Source organism: Symphalangus syndactylus, chromosome 5 (genome assembly GCF_028878055.3).
Source record: "Symphalangus syndactylus isolate Jambi chromosome 5, NHGRI_mSymSyn1-v2.1_pri, whole genome shotgun sequence".
NCBI lineage: Eukaryota > Metazoa > Chordata > Mammalia > Primates > Hylobatidae > Symphalangus > Symphalangus syndactylus.
Window position 1 is genome coordinate 148,784,892 of NC_072427.2, and position 20,171 is coordinate 148,805,062.

The following is a 20,171-nucleotide window of genomic DNA, read 5'->3' on the forward strand; positions in this document are numbered from 1 at the left end:
GGAGGGCATACTGCATGCCACTCCCCAGGTGGGAGAAGCCAAGTTTGCCTATGGGACAAATCCTACTTCAAAGAAAAATCCTTTGTGGGCAAACAAACTGGGTGCTCTTGGCGTGGGCCCCGTTTTCCTCCAGGTCCCATCTTCTGTAATATGTACTGACTGGCCATACACTTTTTTTTTTTTTTTTTGAGACAAGGTCTCACTCTGTCACCCAGCCTGGAGTGCAGTGGTGTGACCATGGCTCACTGCAGCCTTGACCTCTCTAGGCTCAGCTGATCCTCCCACTTCAGCCTCCTGAGTAGCTGGGACTACAGGTGTGCACCACCACGCCCAGCTAATTTTTAAAATTATTTGTAGAGATGAAGTTTCCCCATGTTGTCCAGGCTGGTCTCAAACTCCTGGGCTCAGGAGATCCACCCACCTTGGCCTCTCAAAGTGCTGGGATTACAAGCATGAGCCACTGTACCCAGCCCATTTTTTAAAAAGGACAAAATATTTGTTACGCTTCCTCTATTCAGCTGCCTTGGAAAGCCCAGAAAGTAGAGAGCAGATCATTGCTCACAGTGGTTTCTCGCTGAGGACTGCCTTGGCCTTGAGGGGGCCACATCTACCACTTTGGGAGGGGTTGGAGGTGGGTAGTGGTGAGTGGATGGAGTCCAGGAAGGAGGGAGAACTTTCTTCCCAACTTCCCACTGTCCTCCTGGAAAAGCGATGGCTACTTGGTTACTCTGCTGAGCCCATGGTCAAAGTGATACACAATTTTCAGCAAGGGACAGGTGGCTTAATAGAAAGAATAGTGAGCCGTTGCCTGCACAGCTGTACCACCTAGGGCCTGGTTCTATATGGGGTGGGCATCAGAATCATCTGGGGAAATACTTTTTTTTTTGAGACAGGTCTCAATCTGTCACCCAGGCTGGAGTACAGTGGCACAATCTTGGCTCACTGCAAGCTCTGCTTCCCGGGCTCAAGCAATCCTCCTACTTCAGTCTCTCAAGTAGCTGGGACCACAGCTGGAAGCCACCATACATGGCTAATTTTTTTTTCGTATTTTTTTTTGTAGAGACAGGGTTTCACCATATTGCTCAGGCTGGTCTCGAACTCCTGAGCTCAAGCAATCCGCCCACCTTGGCCTCCCAAAGCACTGGGATTACAGGTGTGAGCCATGGCGCCCGGCCTACCTGGGGGATTTCTAAACATGCACCTGCCTCAGCAATCCCAGGGGACTCTTTGTGCTCCCAGGGATTCTACTGCACGCCTCTGTTGAGAATGACTGGACTGTGATGGATACACACTTGGGCTCTAATTCTGGCACTGCTACCTAGGAGTGCTCTGACACTACACACTTTCCTCAGCTGCTCTGAACGTTACAGTCCTCATTTCTGAAAAAGTACAGTATGATACCTGTCCTGTCTTCAACATAGGTTGAAGGTGAGGATTAAATAAAGTGATGCATGTAAAACATTCTGAAAACTGTGAAGTGTTACAGCCAGCCGGATTCCATAGGGAAAAAAAATGACAATAATAATAAACTCTGAGAAAGACGTGAGGTGGGGGCAATTCATGGGCCTTCTGTGGATGGCTGTTGTGTCCTCCTGTGATCGGAGAAGGCGGCTGGGTGGCAGCGGGGGAATTTAGGACACTGGGGTTCTGTTTTCTGGTTTGTGTGGGATTCTGTGTGAGCACTGGGTAGTGGAGGAAAATGGGTAAATTTATCTGCTTCACACCCGCAAACTGCCATCCAGAGCTCCACTAAGACTGGATGGGAATGGCCAAAGAAAAGTGGGGAAGGAAGGCTAAAGGGAGACTGTTGGCTCAGATTTTAGGCTTCTGTCCTTCCTTGGATCACAAACTGCTTCCGTGGGCAAATTAACCCTGCTGAAAGGAATAATTACAGCAGCAGATAACAGAGAGAGAGGGGATTTTCCTGGGTTGGGCAGGAAAGGAAACCTTGGCCTCTTTATCACCCTCCTTCAGTAAGATGCTTGTCAGCCCTGGTTTTTGTTTTTGTAATCTACTAAACTTGGGAGAGCATTAGTCATAGTTGTCCATGGCACCCAGGAAGTAAGCAACACACCAAACACTGGGGATGCAAGTTTCCCACACCAGCAGTTTTCCAGGCCCCAAAATACCAGTCACGCTTTAAGAAAGCCACAGAAGTGGAGATAGGCCCTCCCTGTTCGCACAGACTTCAACATTTAAAAACAAGTCAGGCCACCCAGACCTGTGGGCTCTGGGCCTCGCCCATCTCCATGGCAACCCTTGGCTCGCTACTGCATGCCAAGCCTGGATGGGCTGATTCACTCCTCAGGAAGCCGGGCCAGGCAGTGCCAGCAAGAACAAACAGGATCCCGATGCCCACAGCCTCCTCCAACCCTCTCTGTGTCCTCCTCTCCCACCTCCAAATGAAGGCTGGGGCTGTTGTCTTTGGAAGGGCAAAGCCACTTACTTGGGCAGGACTAGAGGCTTTGGGGTGCTCCCTTATCCAGCTCCGCCACACAGTAAACACCGGCAACAAGAAAACCAAAACTCCGCTGTGATCAGCAGAAGAAATTGCCACGACTTGCTCTCCTTAAGCGTCACAAGTAAATTACTATAATAGTTCATGGCGGAATTTCTAGATGACAACAGGGCATATTACTAACTTTAGTTTTACTACAGCCAAGTTGAAAAGCCCCAGAGATCACAGCCCTAGAGAACCAAAGTTCCCTTTTGTATGTATGACCGGTTGGTCAGGCGCATCCTGGGGGGCCATCTCGTCTCTCTAGACAACTTCTGCTCTTGGGACTTCTACCGAGCTACTGTCTGAAGGCAGTGCTCAAATCTTCAGAAATTCTTATCTTCAAAGGCAACCCAGGAAACTCTTCTCTATGCCAGTCCAGCAGCTCTCAAAATGACCCCAGACCAGCAGCAGGATGACCCAGGAACCTGGACATGCAAATTCGCAGTTCCCTACTAGACCCACTCAGTGAAACTGGGGTGGGACTGGACCGGCACTCTGTTTTCCCAACACCTCCCCAGGTGACTCTCATCACGCTCAAGTTTAAGAACCACTACTCTAGGCCTTCATTGACACACCAATAATCAGGAAGGACAGAGAAAAGCTTTCTCTGGGGGTTCTGAACCCAGAGAATAGCTTTCTAAATGCCAGTGCCGAAAAGCCTGAAGGCATGGATGGGAGGTGTGAGCTTCCTCTGAGCTGGAGGTGCTTTGTGTGTGTTAGGGAGAGCTCACTGCCCAGCCCCGCGAGGGAGCAGGACTGGACCCTACTACTTTACACTCCAATCTGGAGAGTGGGGGCTCAAATGCTCTGACCAGCACTGTGAAGCCACGGGGAACGCACCTAGGGTCACCTTGGAAATGTGGCATTGTGACCATTAAGGGTGAAGATGCAGAGAGGTGGGAAGGCAGGAAGAGGTAAGAAAGGAGAGATAGTGGCTGGACAACTCTGTGCTGAACCCACTGAGCCAGGAAGTCATGGTAAAGGGCTCAAGTTGGAACCTGCGTTTGGTTCCCAAATGCACATCCACCACCCAGGCCCTGCCTACGTGAACTCTCCTCTGGTAACAGGCCCTGATGACTTGGTGCGCCTGTGAGAGGCTCCCATAGCCTGCAGCAGGGCACTCCTGGTAAGAACCTCCCCTCTGAATTCTGCAGCCGGCTGTGCTCCCTAGGCCAGCTCGCTGTTATGCACGAGACTGGACTTCTCCTCAAACCTCCCCGAACTCTAGAAAAACAATTTTTTAAAAGAATACACTCAGAGGCTGATGGTCAGGCCTCTGACCGGACCTAGCACTTTGGGAGGCTGAAAAGGGGACGCAATGCTTGAGCTCAGGAGTTGGAGACCAGCCTGGGCAATATGATAAAACCCCATCTCTACTAACAAATGCAAAAACTTAGCTGGGCATGGTGGCACACGCCTGTAGTTCCACCTACTTGGGGGGCTGAGGCAGGAAGATGGCTTAAATCCAGGAGGTTGAGGCTGCAGTGAGTTGAGATTGCACCACTGCACTCCAGCCTGGGTGAAAGAGACCCCATCTCAAAAAAAAAAAAAAAAAAAAAAAAAAAAAAAAAAAAAGAGGCTGATGGTCAAGTTGTAGGTTATCTAGCTCAGGGAAAATACAGAACACCATAGTAGCAATTTAACAGTAGGAGTTACTATGTACAAGGACCCACGCCCCCAACACATTACAGGAGGTGGTTTATGTACAGTCTCTCACTGAATCCTCTCATCACCCTCATTTTATGGATGAATCAGGCTCAGAGATTTTAAGCAACTGACTCAAAAAGACACTGCCAGGAAGAGGCAGAGCTCAGATGGAACCAGCTCCACATCGACGACTCAAAGCCACGCTCTTCTCAATGCACGGTGCTTCCTCACTGGCCAGGGGGTGACCGGGAAAGATGCGAATCCCTGAGAAATTGTCTTGGGGGACAAGTGGGAGGCATGGACGTGTTGAATTTGGCACAATGCTCTGACTTAACCTGGTGACAGGGTTTCCCTGCCTGCTGCAGCTTGACAACAGACGCTTTCGATTCAGGGTGTTGACCCTAACCCGGGTGGGGGCCAAGAGGGAGGGAGGGAAGATGCTGACCAGTAGCTTCTCCCTTGGGTTTGTTCTTCTCTCCCTCCATTGAGGCGGGGAGAGGTGGTGGTCCCTGGGAAGCTGCACCCTCAGGCGCTACCTTCCTTCCACTTCCTACCTCCGGTGTCTACACAAGCAATGGTGACCGTGGCTCTGCCTCTCTCTGGGACCTGGTTTCTGGGTGTGGGTGTTCTAGGTATCCAGAAAATTCTACATATGAAGAATCAACTTCCTTTTGGGAGGCACAAGGAGTGAACTGAAGGAGAAGCATTGAGGCCACCCTTCTTGGTGTGGATATGAAGTAGATTTTCCTTCAATTTCCATTGTAAATTAATTTCCAAGTTGAGCTCCACGAAGCTAGTCTCTGCCAATGGGGCGTTCTTACAGGCGTTTCCAGCAAAGCGCAAAACTGATTCCCCTCTTTATCCGTCTTCCCCAAACTGGGGAAGTCTCAGAAATGAGCGTTTTATAGACAGATGGAAAGATACGTCCTCCAATTCGTGTTCAAGAGGGAGAAAGCCTGGAGGTAAATTTCAGCATTGACTGATCTTGTGTGATGTGGTTTCATGAACTGAAGCGAGAAGATATGGATGAATGTGAACACCTCAATCTGTGAAAAACGTAAGGAGAGGTACAGTAACAGCAACTACAGCAACAGCAGCAGAAGCTAACATAGGAGCTCTGCCTGTGAGCCAGGCCCATATAAGAGCTTTACATTAAATATCCCATTAGTCCCAGTAACAATCATAAGACGCTGGTTGTATTATTACCTTCACTACACAGATAAGGAAAGTAAGGCTTAAGGAGAGTCACTAATTTGCTCTCTCCCCACAGGACCCGGCGTTTCTATCAAGACAACCCCCTGCCCGCTCCTGGCCCACTCCCCCTAACCCCAGCAATGTCCCTGGGTCATAAATGGCCCCTGCTATTATATGTCGCTCTTTTACACCATAAGGGCAGGCTGGGGAGAGGGGTCCACATGCACACTTAAACCCAACATTCCATGACAAGCCAGGTCCCTGGGGAGGCCAACTTCTGCCTTCTGTGGTCATTTAATGCTCTAGACACTTAGATGATTATGGTACCTACCCCACAACCCATACAATTCAACATAAACAAAGTTGAACTTGTAAGATAAAGCTCGAAAAAGTGCCTGTTTCCCTGGATTCCTTGAGCTACCTGCATTGTTGGTGCCCTAAGCACATGCCTAGCCTACCTGCTGACTCTGTGGCCTCCCTTTCCAGGGGTGCTAGTGCAGTTGGGGGGCTCCTGGGTGGAAGGATGAAGGTGGCCCTAGACAGCTACAGCCTGGGGGCGCCACCACCTTGCTATGCCTGGCTTGTTGTGTGTAAATGTTCGAGCCTGGCCTCAGGCTGGTGCAGGGCATTACTTTACAAGAGAACATTCCCTATAGGAGCAACAGTAATGCAATGCATGAGAGGTTTCCCAGGGAGGAGACTAGAATTACACTATAAGGCCCTGCTGCCCCTTCTGATTCTTAGTGGCCTGCCTTACAGCCTGAGAGCTAGTTCGGATCATCCCTGTGAGAGATGAAGAAACAGGTTCCGAGAGGTAAAGCGACTAGCCCATGGTCACAGAGCAGGCATGAGTGACCCAGCTGTCAGCACTCTTCCTCTGTCCTGTGCACAGCACATGCCATGCAGAGATCAGTTACTTGCTGGCCTGTCTCCTCCCCGATAGAAGGGAGACAGCTTGGTCCCCTCTCCAGGGTGTGGCAGAGGATGAGGAACTCCGTAAGCTTTTTCTCAGCATATCTTTCTGGAAATTAGGCAGCTACCTGGTCTGAACAAGTTCAAGAGTTGAGGGCCGGGCGCGGTGGCTCACGCTTGTAATCCCAGCACTTTGGGAGGCCGAGGCGGGCGGATCACGAGGTCAGGAGATCGAGACCATGGTGAAACCCCGTCTCTACTAAAAATACAAAAAATTAGCCGGGCGTGGTGGTAGGCGCCTGTAGTCCCAGCTACTCGGAGAGGCTGAGGCAGGAGAATGGCGTGAACCCGGGAGGCGGAGCTTGCAGTGAGCCGAGATGGCGCCACTGCACTCCAGCCTGGGCGACAGAGCGAGACTCTGTCTCAAAAAAAAAAAAAAAAAGAGTTGAGAAATCTTCCCTCCTTTCAAGGACAAAGTCAGCATCATTTAAAAACCTGGAGCCCTTCCTCTGCCCTGGAGAGGAGAAAAGCTTCAGCGAAGTGTGCTGGCGTTAGGATGTTGGGGCTGATTGGGAGGGAGGCCCTGGCCCAAGGTAACCTCTTTCTAAACAAGAAATCCCATTTCAAGTTTCCACTGCCTGCTTGCCAGACGCGTAGCATACGCTGGCCAGCCCATAAATCCCTTTTCCGCTGAAAGCAGGCGTTCTGATCTTAACCAAAATCATCTGATGTGGGGGATTGTTTTGGATGTTTTGCTTTAAATTCCTGAATACCACACATTTGTTTTCCATTGTGTATGCCTCGCCGAGCTGTCTGGCGATGACTGCACACACTCTAGCCACTTGCAGCAGCTTGCTCTCATTCCATCTGCAGAGTTGGCTGCCACGTGCGTGCGTGGCCCTGAGTGGTGGGAGATGCTCCTTCCTTGACAGTTTTCAAGCAATGTGGTGCCTGGAGTGGCAGGGTCAGCTAAAAGCACTTCCGGCATCGCTTGGTGGAACGGCCCCCCTTCTCCACCACGGGATCTTGCAAACCCCAAGCCAGCAAGGGAGGCCAAGATCCCCAATCTCTTGTCTAACCTATCACCTGCCCTACCCCTCTGCCAGGAGCTGCTTCTTCATATTAGGTCACCTAATTACTAGCAGCAAGTACTCAAATATTTGCTATCTATGTTCCACGCCCCACCCTAAGCACTTCCCCAGAACTATTTAATTTTCAGAATAGGCCCGCCAAGGAGGTAATATTGTCTTCCATTTTTTAGATGAAAAAACTGGGGCACAAAAGTTAAGTTGCTCAACTGAGATCACAGGGCGAGTAAGTGGCAGAGTCAGAACTTGAACCCAGAACGGTCTGACCGCAGAGCCCCAATTCTCAATTATTTTGTTAAGCTGTTTGTGTTTTTGATCCATTTCTTCTATTCTGAAGCCAGAATTTTTCCCTTTCGCCTGTTTTCCCCCCATTCATATCTAATCCCATTTCAAAGTGGTGTTTTCGATCTTTAAAGGCCCCAAGGGAGCCCATCTGCACAGGAAGGAAGGCAGCTTGCAGACGCGCCTCCTCCCTCACAGCAGGGCAGCTGCAGTGGCCACCTGGGCTGGAGGTGCCACCTACACCTGGCCTCACTCGGGGGCAGTGGGGGTAGTGGGCGCTCGAAGAGAGTCTAAAAAAAACAGCTGGTGCTTCCTCTCCCTGGCCTTTGTCCTGAGAGCTTCAGCCACACCCTTGGTTCCACTGGTCATATAGTCGGCCTGGACAGAGGCGGCGCCCTGGGAAGGGACTCTCCAGGGCAACTCGCATACCCTCCTCTCCCGTTGGCTGCACTGTTCCAGCTGCCATTAGCATTGTGCCCATAGACGGGACCACAGCCTGTTCAGTGGCCATGGTCCTTCCATCCCCCGTGAAAACAGCCCCAGAGTGGGACCTGGAGCCTTTGCCCTTCCCCAGAACCATCCTGCCAGCAAAGGGCAGAGGAACAAGATGACATCAGCACAGGCCTCTCTGTGTTATACCCCTGGGCACGAGCTCTCAAGACACACCCCAGGGTCCTAGAGGAGAGTGCCAGCTTCCCATGACAAAGAAGGCTGAAGTGTCCTTCCTCATCCTGGAAGAGAATCTAATTTCTATTTGAAATGAGCAGTCCCAGCTGGGCACGCTGGCTCACGCCTGTAATCCCAGCACTTTGGAAGGCCGAGGTGGGCGTATCACCTGAGGTCAGCAGTTCGAGATCAGCCTGGTCAACGTGGCGAAACCCTATCTCTACTACAAACACAAAAATTAGCCGGGCATGGTGGTACATGCCTGTAATCCCAGTTACTCGAGAGGCTGAGGCATGAGAATCACTTGAACCCAGGAGGCAGAGGTTGCAGTGAGCCGAGATTGTGCCACGACACTCCAGCCTGGGCAACAGAACAAGACTCCATCTCAGAAAAAAAAAAAAAAAAAAAAAAAAAAAGAAATTCGCGGTCTGGGTCTCTAAAGGGTTGTGTCTTAGGGAGCCAGGGCTACAATTTGACTAGAGAGGAGGAAAGGAGAGCATGAAGAGATTTTCTCAGCCTTGTAGACAGGAAGCTTTAAAACATCTGAGCTTAACAGTAATAAATTTAAATACACAGTCCCACATCGCAAGGAAGATGTTTACATTGCACCATGGAGCGCAGGAGGAATATGTCTTAGTGGGAAGGGCCTCCCGTCTCTAGGAACGGGGCCGCTGAGGGAGGTATGGATGACTCCCCACCCAGAAAACATCCAGTGGAGTTGGGCATAAATCTGGGGTGTGCACACACACTAGCACACTGCAACTGCCCACCTAGAAGGGAAGACATGATGTGGATTCAAACACCAGCCTTCTATTGACTTGAAAAGCTATGATGAGCCTGGCGCGGTGGCTCACGCCTGTAATCCCAGCACTTTGGGAGGCAGAGATGGGTGGATCACCTGAGGGGAGGAGTTCGAGACTAGCCTGGCCAACATGATGAAACCCTATCTCTACTAAAAATACAAAAATTAGCTGGGCGTGGTGGCGTGTGCCTGTAGTCCCAGCTACTCAGGAGGCTGAGGCAGGAGAATCACTTGAACCTGGGAGGCAGAGGTTGCAGTTTGCCAAGATTGCGCCACTGCACTCCAGCCTGGGTGACAGAGCGAGACTCTATCTCAAAACAAACAACAAAAAAAGCAATGATGAGTTCATAAATAGTATGATTTTGCTGATCGTTTCATTTAGAGTTTTAATAAATCAGTACACTGTATTATCATACTACAGATTTGATCAACTTAGATTTAAAAGCCTGTAATCCCAGCACTTTGGGAGGCTGAGGCGGGTGGATCACCTGAGGTCAGGAGTTCAAGACCAGCCTGATCAACATGGAGAAACCCCGTCTCTACTAAAAATTAGCCAGGCATGGTGGCACGCCCCTGTAATCCCAACTACTCGGGAGGCTGAGGCAGGAGAATCGCTTGAACTCAGGAGGCAGAGGTTGCGGTGAGCTGAGATCATGCCACTACACTCCAGCCTGGGCAACAAGAGTGAAACTCCACCTCAAAAAAAAAAAAAAAGAACAAAAAACAAAAAAACCTAAAATCCTTGAATAGGTTTTGAATTCATAAATTCATAATTAATAAAACTGCCTGATTAACTTTATGGTATTTTTAGCCTCAGTCAAGGATCTTCTCCTATGACCCATGTGTTGTGTTGTTTCTGAACTTGGATAGTAACACACAGCTCAGACTGGGAGTGTCAGCAAGGGACTGGCACCTGAAGCTGTGAAGCTCGGTTCCGAGGAAGGGGCTTGGCAGGAGCCACCAGCTGCTTAGCCTGCTCAGAGGTGTTCACTGGAAACTTGGATGTGCATTGGGTAAGCTGTGAAGGGTTACTTTTCTTCTCTCTTTTTTTTTTTTTTGAGATGGAGTTTCACTCTTGTCGCCCAGGCTGGAGTGCAATGGCACGATGTCAGCTCACCGCAACCTCCGCCTCCCAGGTTCAAGCGATTCTCCTGCCTCAGCCTCCCAAGTAGCTGGGATTACAGGCACCTGCCACCATGACTGGCTAATTTTGCATTTTTAGTAGAGACGGGGTTTCTCCATGTTGGCCAGGCTGGTCTCAAACTCCCGACTTAGGCGATCCGCCTGCCTCAGCCTCCCAAAGTGCTGGGATTACAGGCGTGAGGCACCGTGCCCAGCCTGAAGGGTTGCTTTTCTAACAGAGCTCACAAGAGCCACTATCTCTTCCCCCGGACACAATGCCTGGCATAAGGATTGAAGAGGAAGGGCCCTTAAGACCCAGGATTCTGATTTTTCTCCAAGTCAGTAGTCCCCAAACTTCTCTCCACTGGGACCTCCTCTGGAATGACATTAATCCGGGCCCCTCTCCAAGTCAGGCTGCTTTGCCTTTCCCAGTTACTCAACCAGACTGCTTCTCAACTCCTCGGGAGTCCAGCTCCCCAAATGATCCCTCCTGAGACTTTCCGCCTTTCTAAAAGTACCCAGAGGACAAGCCTTTCTGTCTGTATTTGGAGGGAAGGAGAAGAGAGACAGACCTCCGCTCTTCCTGAACAAAGATGAAGCACCAAGCTCTGGGAAAAGCTAAGCCAAGAGGCCCAACCTGGCTGGAAGATCATAAAGTTGCATTTTTCGTGTGTACTAGAAATACAGAGCACTCATTAAATTAACCGAGAGTGAAAACCACTCCTTAGGCAATGATTAAACTGAGAGTCAGAGGGACGGGTGGGAGGCCAGCTGTCCCATCTGAGCTGTACTTGATCACCAGGGAATCTAGCATTTCTAATGCCTTTCACAAAGTCCCCTGTTATGCCCCATTGCAGCCCCCCTGGGGAACGGTGAGGCAACCTGCTTCTTATGGCAGAAATATGGGACTCAGGACACAGCAGAGGTTGTCTGGAAACTGAGGGAGAAAAACCAATATGGGGCGTTTATAGCGTGAGCTCAGGCTGGGCATGGTGGCTCACATTTACGATCCCAGTGCTTTGGGAGTCCAAGGCTGAAGGACTGCTTGAGCCCAGGAGTTCAAGACCAGCTTGGGCGACATAGAGAGACCCTTTCCATACAAAAAAATTAGCCGGGTATAGTGGTGTGTGCTGTAGTCCCAGCTACTTGAGAGGCTGAGGCCAGGATTGTGTAAAGCCCAGGAGTTTGAGGCTGCAGTAAGCTATGATGGTGCCACTACACTGCAGCCTAGGCAATGGAGAAAAAGAAAAAAACAAAAGATGTCTATGGGCCTCCAGAAACAGACATAACATTTTTCTGAAGGCAGGTCGTACTGATTCCAAGGAATTCCCTAAAAAGGAATTTCCCTAAAAAGGAATTTCCCTAAAAACGTTAAGATGTATTAGTCTAGGATGACAGGATATAGTACTTAAAAACTATCCACAACTAAGTATTTTTGGAGGGGTAGGGGGAAGGAAATTACCAGATAGATATAATTATTATAAAATTATCACAAAAAAATTATCGCATCTGGGGACAGGATGTTGCTTTCTATGGCTGCATGCCATCACTTGATGGAAAATGAGAATGTCCCTGGACCAGCATGACTTTTTCCATGGAATAAAACAGGCAAGTAATCTGCAGTCAGGCCTTAAAACATAAATTTAAGAAATGTAGGTCAGGCGCGGTGGCTCATTCCTGTAATCCTAGCGTTTTGGGAGGCCAAGGTTGGTGGATCGCTTGAGCCTAGGAGTTTGAGACCAGCCTGGGCAACATAGTGAGATCCTGTCTCTACAAAAAAGTTAAAAGGTTAGCTGGGTGTAGTGGCACATGCCTGTAGTCCCAGTTACTCAGGAGGCTGAGGTGTGAGGATTGCCTGAGCTGTTGAGGTTGCAGTGAGTCATGAGCCATGATTTTTTTTTTTTTTTTTTTTTTGGAGACGGAGTCTTGCTCTGTCGCCCAGGCTGGAGTGCAGTGGCGCAATCTCGGCTCACTGCAAGCTCCGCCTCCCGGGTTCACACCATTCTCCTGCCTCAGCCTCTCCGAGTAGCTGGGACTACAGGCGCCCACCACCACGCCCGGCTAATTTTTTTGTATTTTTAGTAGAGACGGGGTTTCACCGTGGTCTCGATCTCCTGACTTCGTGATCTGCCCGCCTCGGCCTCCCAAAGTGCTGGGATTACAAGCGTGAGCCACCGCGCCCGGCAATGAGCCATGATTGTTAACACTGCACTCCAGCCTGGGTGACAGAGTGAGCACCGTCTCCGAAAAAAAAAAAAAAGAAATGTATAGAGACTAGCCCCCGCCCCCCATCCCCCCGCATTTTTTTTTTTGTCTTCTGAATTTCCTTCCCAGTTGCAAAGGATTTTTCCTGCTCTCTGAGGCCATGGGTCTGACAGGCTCTCACCCGGACTTTCAGACTCTTAACAATGAAGTGGTTGCTCTTCTGTGTGTACGGGGTAAAGCCTGTTTCTGCAAGGCTTTGGTTGAAAAGACCTGTGGTAGATCCAAATAAAGTCCCACTGACCCCAACCTGGGGGAGGGAGGAACATAGAACATAAACATGCAGCTTCCTCAAACTTCTCCACTCTCCTTTCCCCAGCTCCACACAGGTCTGTCTAGAACATGCTGCCAGTAGGACCACAGCTGTGGTTGTGGTGACCTCAAGCCCCTACCCTTACAGCCAGGCTCACCCAGGTGAGAACCATCAAGGTTCGTGTTCTTTAGAAAAGGCGCCTTCGTAAATCCAAGGCATTATTAAGTTCCAAACCCAACCCTGCAACCAAGTCCAAAAGCTACACCTCCTTATAAAATGGAACAGAACAGGAAAACAAAAACAAACAAAAAAAAGCAGACAAAACAAACACAGGATCCATATGTGTAAGGGGGAGATTCTCATCCAACACTCCTCCTGGAGGAAGGGGTGAGAAGGCTGATTTGTGAGCCCAGCAGCCACAGAGGGCTCGTCTAGAGTCAGTACCGGCGGGGCCCTAGACTGGGCTGATTATCAAAGCACTCCCAGATTCGGGCCGGAGCCAGCAGCTGCTTCCTCCGAGCACAGTGGAGCAGGGTCTGGAATGGTGCTGTGGGCCACGTTGAAAAGAAAGGGGTAGAGAACGTGAGTGTGAGCCTGTGCAGAGGAATCCTCACCACCACCAAAAGATCGGGTGTTTGTTGTTCATACCCATTGTGGGTGTAGGGGAGAGACCATCAAAATTCTGGGCAAAGGATGCAGATACCTGGCCTCAGCTCACTTCTCCCCAAGCCTGCCAGCTTCAGTGCACATGTAGCCAGCTTCACCCCAGCGCAGGTTGTCTGGGCGCTGGAGGTGGGAGCCATTTTATGCAACAGTCCCAGCAACTTGCTTCTGGGGGAAAAGGCAGACCGTGGGAAGGGGCTTTTGCCGCTGCCACCCAACTTGCCCACGTCCTGCCCAGATCCAGAATCCTGATCCTTAGGGTTTCTCTGACATGCAATTTTATTTTCAGAAGCGGGGCCTTCCCCTAGCCAAATCAGCAGTAGCAACCCATGAAATGGAGTCAGGGTTTTGATGCACAGGATAAAGTTGGCACTGATACAGGAAGAGGCAGGGAGGCCAGTATGTGGATTGGGAGGGTCCTCCTGGCCACACCTGCAGTTTAGACTTCCACACTTCTTAGAGAACTGCTCCCACCCTCCCCAGGGCCTCATTCTAGTCTCCACTAGTGAATAACAATAGCTACTGTTGGAAGATGCGGTCTAGTGCAATCTACTATGCTAAGTGCACTACACACACTCCCCATTTAACTCTCACAGCACCATGTGGGGTGGTCACCAGCCCCATCTGGTGATGAGACATGGAACCTAGGACTGGTGCTTTGACCACTAGGCCAAGTACTAAGGTATATGGGCAATGAACACCCCTGAGAGAGACCCCACCCAGTGTGAGGAGAGGGAACTGAGAGGTAACAGGAAAGAAAAGCACCAGCTGGGCTCTTGCTCCAGAGGTAAAGGCCAAGAAAAGCTGAATTCTGTGGACAAGCCTCGGTATCCAGCTCCCATTTCCAATTCAGGACTTGTATTTTGTTTATTATATTGTTATTATTTATAGATTTAGGGGACACGAATGTAGTTTTGTTACATATGGTGAAGTCTGGGCTTTTAGTGTGACCATCACCAACATAGTATACATTGTACCCAATATTAGTTCCTATTTTGGGTTGTGTAGGAGAGTCCTATTGCTGTATGTGGTATGTGTAGGGGTGTTGGGTTCATAGGCTGAGCTTGAAAGGACCTTTTGAGACCATTTGTTCCAAGCTATTGTTGTACAGATGAGGAAACTCAGGTTTAGAGCACAGAAGTGACCAGCCCAAGGTTTCAAAGTGAGTTGAGGACAGAGCTGGGCTCACATCCAGGTCTCTGAATTCCCAGCGTAGGTCTCTGTGTTTCGCACCAGCCTCCCCTAGGTCTAGGGGATACGGTTTCTTGGGAAAGAGACCTCCCAGCCCCACACTGCTGTTCCCATTAGTGAGCGAGGGGTGAGAGACAGTAAGCAAAGGGGCTGAGGGAGGTGGGGAAGGGACTGGGCTCTGTCAGTATAGCCAAACCTTTCCCTCGTTTGCCCTAAGGAGTTCCTCCCCTTGTCTGACCAGAAAGAGGGCAGACATGCACGTGTCAGACTAGACTGGCCCTAACCCTGGTTCCCCATTTCAGCTGGAGAAATACTTGTCTGTCTACCACATGGACATCAGCAAGATGTTGTCCCTCTCACCTGTTTTTTTGGGGGTGGGCGGGCGGGCGGGCAGGGAGGTCTGAAGGAAATGTAGAAACAATCAAAATAGAGCTAGGAGGGCCAGTTCTGGAGGTGGTGGAAGAACAGACTGATTTGCTGGTTTGGCTGTGGCCATCAGAGAGTGACCCACAGGGATGAGATCAGGCCAGGGAAAAGGCACAGCCCCCCAATAACCATCCTACTCCACTGAGGTTGGCCTCTCTCTGGATGCCTGCTGGACACCCCCTCTCGGCATCCTCTGTGCGAAGCGCTGCTGGGCACTGGCCTCGCAATTCCTGCTTTTCAAGGCCCACATCAGGTTCCAAATGCCAAGTTTATAAATGTCTGGTCTCAAGAGAGAAACGGATGTGGTGACAACATAATCACCCAAGCAGTTCCCTTAGGTTACAGCTTTCTTTAAGAGAGTCTCGGGAGCTTCTTCCCACCCTTCTCCCATTTCCACTCAGCAGCCAACCCAGTTGGTAAAGTAACCTAGTTCCGAGACCACCCTGCCCCATCACCTTGGATAAGTCACCTAACCTCTCTGGGAACTAGTTTCCTGATCATCGGTACAGTAGGGACAATGCTTCCTGCTCTTGGCTACATCATGGGACTAGAACAAGAAAGGCTCTAAAGACTAAGACTGCCCAAGTGGACCAACCACAGTCTTCCTTTTCATTACGTCATCTCCTAGGGATACGGGCTTCATCTCCATAGGGACCCAGATACAGGACAAATGAACAGTAATTCAGGAAAACATAGCTACTGCCCACCTTCCTGCCTCTGATGAAGATGGAAGAGGACAGAAGTAAAGTAGGGGCCCCAGGAATTGTAATACTGGCTCTGTCTCTGTGATCCTGGGTAAATCACCCCATCTCTCTTCCTCTGCTGCCTCACTATGAATAAGAGAGCTGGACTGCACGATCTTCAAAAGTCATTCCAAACATTTCCAGTGTGAGTGATTTCTGTTTCAGACTACATAGGTCATCAGCTGCACCTAGGCTGGGGCCAGGCGTAGGGTGTTCTGAATACGAGTGGGGTGGCAGGCTGAGGACAGTACGGACAGATTGCAGGCCAGCAGGCCACAGAGTAGATACCAGTGGCCCTGGGAGCCTCGCATCAGCTTCCTGCATATGCCATGGGGCAGATGGGGGTAGGGAGGCACACTGTGGCAGTCTGTGTTTCTCTGCAGTCCCAAACCTTGACGCAGTCTAGGTAGACAGCTGAGGCCTAACCAACACACTGGCAGGGAGAGACTGCACCTGGGAGGGGAGAGGAAAACTCCCAAAGGTCAAGGGTGGGTGAGGCCAGCTGCCTTCCTGTATACTTTTCTGCGGCCAGGGATTGGTGAAAGGAAGAAGCTAAGCGTGGCAGCTGGCTGGTTGCTGGGGTGGGTGGCAACACAGGAGGAGGGGTGCCCACAGCCGGCAGGGTCTTTTTAAAGCAAGTCAAGGGTTGGGCAGGAGCACACCTATATGCTGTCCTCACTAGGGCGTGTGTTATGGTGACTGATGCACTAGGGGAGGTCAGTCTCTGCAAACTGGAAAAACTGTTCAACCACCCCTTCAGCTCTGGGGAGGAGTAAATCTTAGAAGATTTCCCTAAGGAGGCTTGTGGGGACCTCAGTGACCAGCTCCAGGGGGAATAAGTGCATTTGTTTCTTTTTTTTTTTGACACAGGGCTCACTAGGGTCACCCAGGCTAAGTGCAGTGGTGCAATCATGACTCACTGCAGCCTTGACCTCCTCCCAGGCTCATGCGATCCTCTCATCTCAGCCTCCTGAGTAGCTGGGACCACAGGTGCATGCCAACACGCCCAGCTAATTTTTTATTTTTTGTAGAGATGGGGTCTCACTATGTTACCCAGGCTGGTCTTGAACCTGGATGAAAGAGATCCTCCTGCCTCAGCCTCCCAAAGTGCTGGGATTACAGTCATGAGCCACTGTGCCTGGCCAAGTGCACTTTTTTGTTACAAGACTCTCGTGGCATGCACCTGTTTCTACATCCGTCTATCTTGAGAGTGGCACAGAGACTATCTTCCTGCCTGCAGAGCGGCAAGTATTGTCATGTGTGTGCAGGGAATGTGGCTATAGAAACAAGGACACAAGGGTTTCCTAGTCCTTGCTTCTGTCGCCTCTCAGCCTTCCCATTTGTAGAGGCTGAGTGGCCTGCAGCAGGTGTCCCTGGAGCTCCCGGCCCCGCTAGCCTCTCCAGATGAACGTCCGCTCTGCGCCCTGCCTGGCCTTAGGTGGGCCGCCTGGGCTGGCGGGGAGGGGAGAGGGCAAGGCCAAGGCTCTCCTGGGCGGGCAGCTGGCTGGCACCTGATCTCTCCCGGAAATGCATACACAGGACTCATCCCACTAGAGGCGCAGATAGGTATCTGCCCCCTTCTCTCCCCAACTCTCAGAGTTCTCTCCAGTGAAGATACTTATCGTCCTTGAAAGAAATCAAGACAAGCTAGTCTTTCAAGTAGCTTCCAGGGAGTTTGGCGCTCTCACGGTGGCTCAGAATCAAAGTCTGAGGAAACGGGGGCCTGCGAGGTTCCTCCTCAAGGGTGGAGGGGCCCCCGACTCTCAGGGACTGGGTCCCGGGGCCGGACCCGCGGCCGAGGCACCCCTGCCGCTCCTGTGTAAAAGTGAGAACCTCTCCTGGCTGAGCTCTCGCCATGCCCGCACCCTCCCTCCCTCGCGCCCCCTACTACCTGGGAGACCCCACCCGGTCACGAGCCACACTGCTCACCACAGTCCTCCTTGGCCTTGGCCCTGGCCCAAAGAGGGGTGCTCCGCTTCTCCCTGCCTTCCCCTCTGGCACTCGGAGGGGCTTGGGCTGGGAGCAGACACACACCCCAGTTCAAATCCTAGGCGAGCTAAAGTGCTCAGGACCCGCCCGCACGCCTCATCTCAGGAAGGCCCGGCGGAGTGATGAGCCCCCACCCGAATGCGCCCGTCGCGGCCGTCCCGCCCGGCTCTGGACCCGGCCTTGGAGCCAGCTGGCAGCTGCAGGGCGCCCTCTCTTCCCGCCCGGTGCCTACCCGGTGCGGGCAGTGCCAGCTGCCGGCACTCGCGGCCGCGGCCAGTGTCCGGGGCCCGCGAACAGGTGGCCCCTAAGAGGAGCGCGCGGCAGTCGCGCTCACTCACCCAGAAGATGAAGTTAAATCCGAACAGCAGGTATTTGATGCACTTGGTGCCTCCTTTGACCGGCATGGTGAGGGCTAACTTAGCCTGGGCCGAACGGGTGCGGGACTGGGGGGCGCGCGCAGCTGTGACGGGCGGGACCCGGCGCTGGACACAGATGCAGGCAGCTGTAGGCTGGTCTCTGGCTGCACTTTTAAAAAGTGCCACTCCTTAGGGCGCGCGAACCGCTGCGGTGCGCATGTGCCGGGAAAAGCCGCCCCCACTCCCCCCGCCGGCCACGCCTCCCGCCCCACCGGCCCCGCCCGGGCCGCACCCCGCACCCCGCCCCCGCCCAGGTCCGGCGAGCCCCGGCCCCAGCTGCCCCGCCGAGCCCGACCTTCTCCCTGTTTGCCCGCCTAGTCGCCCTAACCCCCACCCGCCACCCACTCCTCCTTCCTGCCGTCCTGGGGTCTTTCCAGGCAGCCACTCCCTGCCACTTTTACCGCGGACTTATGTGGAGGCCTCGCCCTTCCGGTTCCCCCGCGTTTGGTCTGGGCGCCGGACCGGGCGTTCTGCTTTGGGAGACTCTTCCCCGGGTCATCTGGGCTAAAGGCCCCTTGGCCAAGGCCTGCTGCCAGAGTGAGGAGCCCTTCTGCTTTGCGAGGATTTAAAGGGAAGCCGCTTGGCTTAATTTCGCCCTCGTCTGTCTGCTTGCAAACCTTCGCTCGCTGGCCATACTTTTCATTGGGCACAGCATGTGGGATAGGAGGAATTAGAAGCGCGCAGTCTGGGTGGGATGACAGATGGGAGGCTTTTGGAAGTAATTAGCAAGTACCTATCACGGAATAATAACATAGCTGAGGGCTGGGCAGTCCCCAAGCTCTTCCTGCATTTGAGGTTTAGTTGCCCCAGAGGAAAAAAGGGTTTGTAGACGGCTTCTGTTTTCTCTCTACTCCTCCACCCCACCCTCCCTCCTGCGTCTTTGGACTTGCTCGCTGCTGCCTTGAACTGCGCCAGATGCCGAGCTCGGAGCGCTTCTGAGCTCCCCAACTTTCTGTGGCTCTCCAGATTCAAGGACCTAAGTCGAAATTCCTCGTCTTGCCTTCAAGGCCCTGTACAGAGCACTGATCTGACTTCTCCCGGACCCAGAGCCCACCCCGCTCGCTGGCCGGCATGCGTCCTGGCTGGCTGGCCGGCCCTCCCCACGTCACTGGTAGGAATTCTGTGGGTCTTTAAACACTCCTTTCCTGATTCTCTGGAGTGGACGAGGAGAGTCCCCTTCTGTTGACGTCCCAGAATCCCTTTGTATTATTTTCAAAATGAAGTTTCCTTTACTGTCCTTTATGATTACAAAAGCAAGATACAGTCATTACAGAAACAACCGGAATACCAAGAAATAAAAGGAACAGAACTCAAAATTGTGCTCACCAGAAACAGCCACTGTTAGTACATTGCTGTTATTTGCCTGATTATTATCATTAGACTTGTCTCATTGGTTCAAAAACATTTTTCAGTATCTATTAGGGCATTTCATTAGGGGTAGGAGCTGAAAAACATGGATTAGCCCTTGTTTCTGCCCAGGGTCCAGTGTGGGAGGAGACAGGCAGCCAGACAATGGTTTGAGGGTGACAGGTGCAGTTACAGAGAGAGGCTTGGGGGCTAAGAGGCTAAGGAGAGGCCTCTGACCCAGACTGGGAAGTGATGCTGCAGAACCACAGGGAAAGTTGCCGCCAAGGGAGAATCCTGGGCTAAGGCTGGGGCAGGGGCTGTCCGGGTTCCGCGCTGGAGCCTGGAGTCACAGGGTGGTTTGTGGGGAGGTGAGAAAGAGCCTTGTGCTCCCGGACTTTGCACTCTGAGCATTAGGGGCCACCGAAGGGTTCAAGCAGGGGAAGGGTTGGATCTGCTGTGTTTTCAGCGGTTCTCTGCCTGTGTTCTAGGTAGTTGGGTGGGGGAAGGCCAGAGGGGCAGGTAGGAAGCCCCTTGAGGACCAGGACCATTGTTGGCATCTCCAGTCCTTGGCTCAGTGCTTTAGGGGATTGCATGGAACATGGAGATGCTGTGTTTGGGGAGACGCAATCAGGTAATATGAGGGGAGCAGTGGTAGATGAAAGTTGAGC

The 20,171-nt window shown here is 51.8% G+C and overlaps 1 protein-coding gene across 8 annotated transcripts in view; it reads right to left on the reverse strand.

The window, feature by feature from the left end:
- The window catches only part of CD9 (CD9 molecule), a 37,884-nt gene extending 19,572 nt beyond the window's left edge, over positions 1-18,312 (reverse strand). For 2 of the 8 annotated variants that reach the window (XM_055281007.2, XM_055281005.2), the window contains exon 1: positions 18,079-18,304. In XM_055281007.2, coding sequence (XP_055136982.1) covers positions 18,079-18,144 — 66 coding nt within the window. In that variant the 5' untranslated portion in view covers positions 18,145-18,304. Of the gene's footprint in view, positions 1-17,680; positions 17,768-18,078 lie in introns of all 8 variants that reach the window. The other 6 variants (XM_055281008.2, XM_055281001.2, XM_055281000.2 and 3 more) reach the window with 5 other exon arrangements.
- Between the last annotated feature and the right edge of the window lie 1,859 nt (positions 18,313-20,171).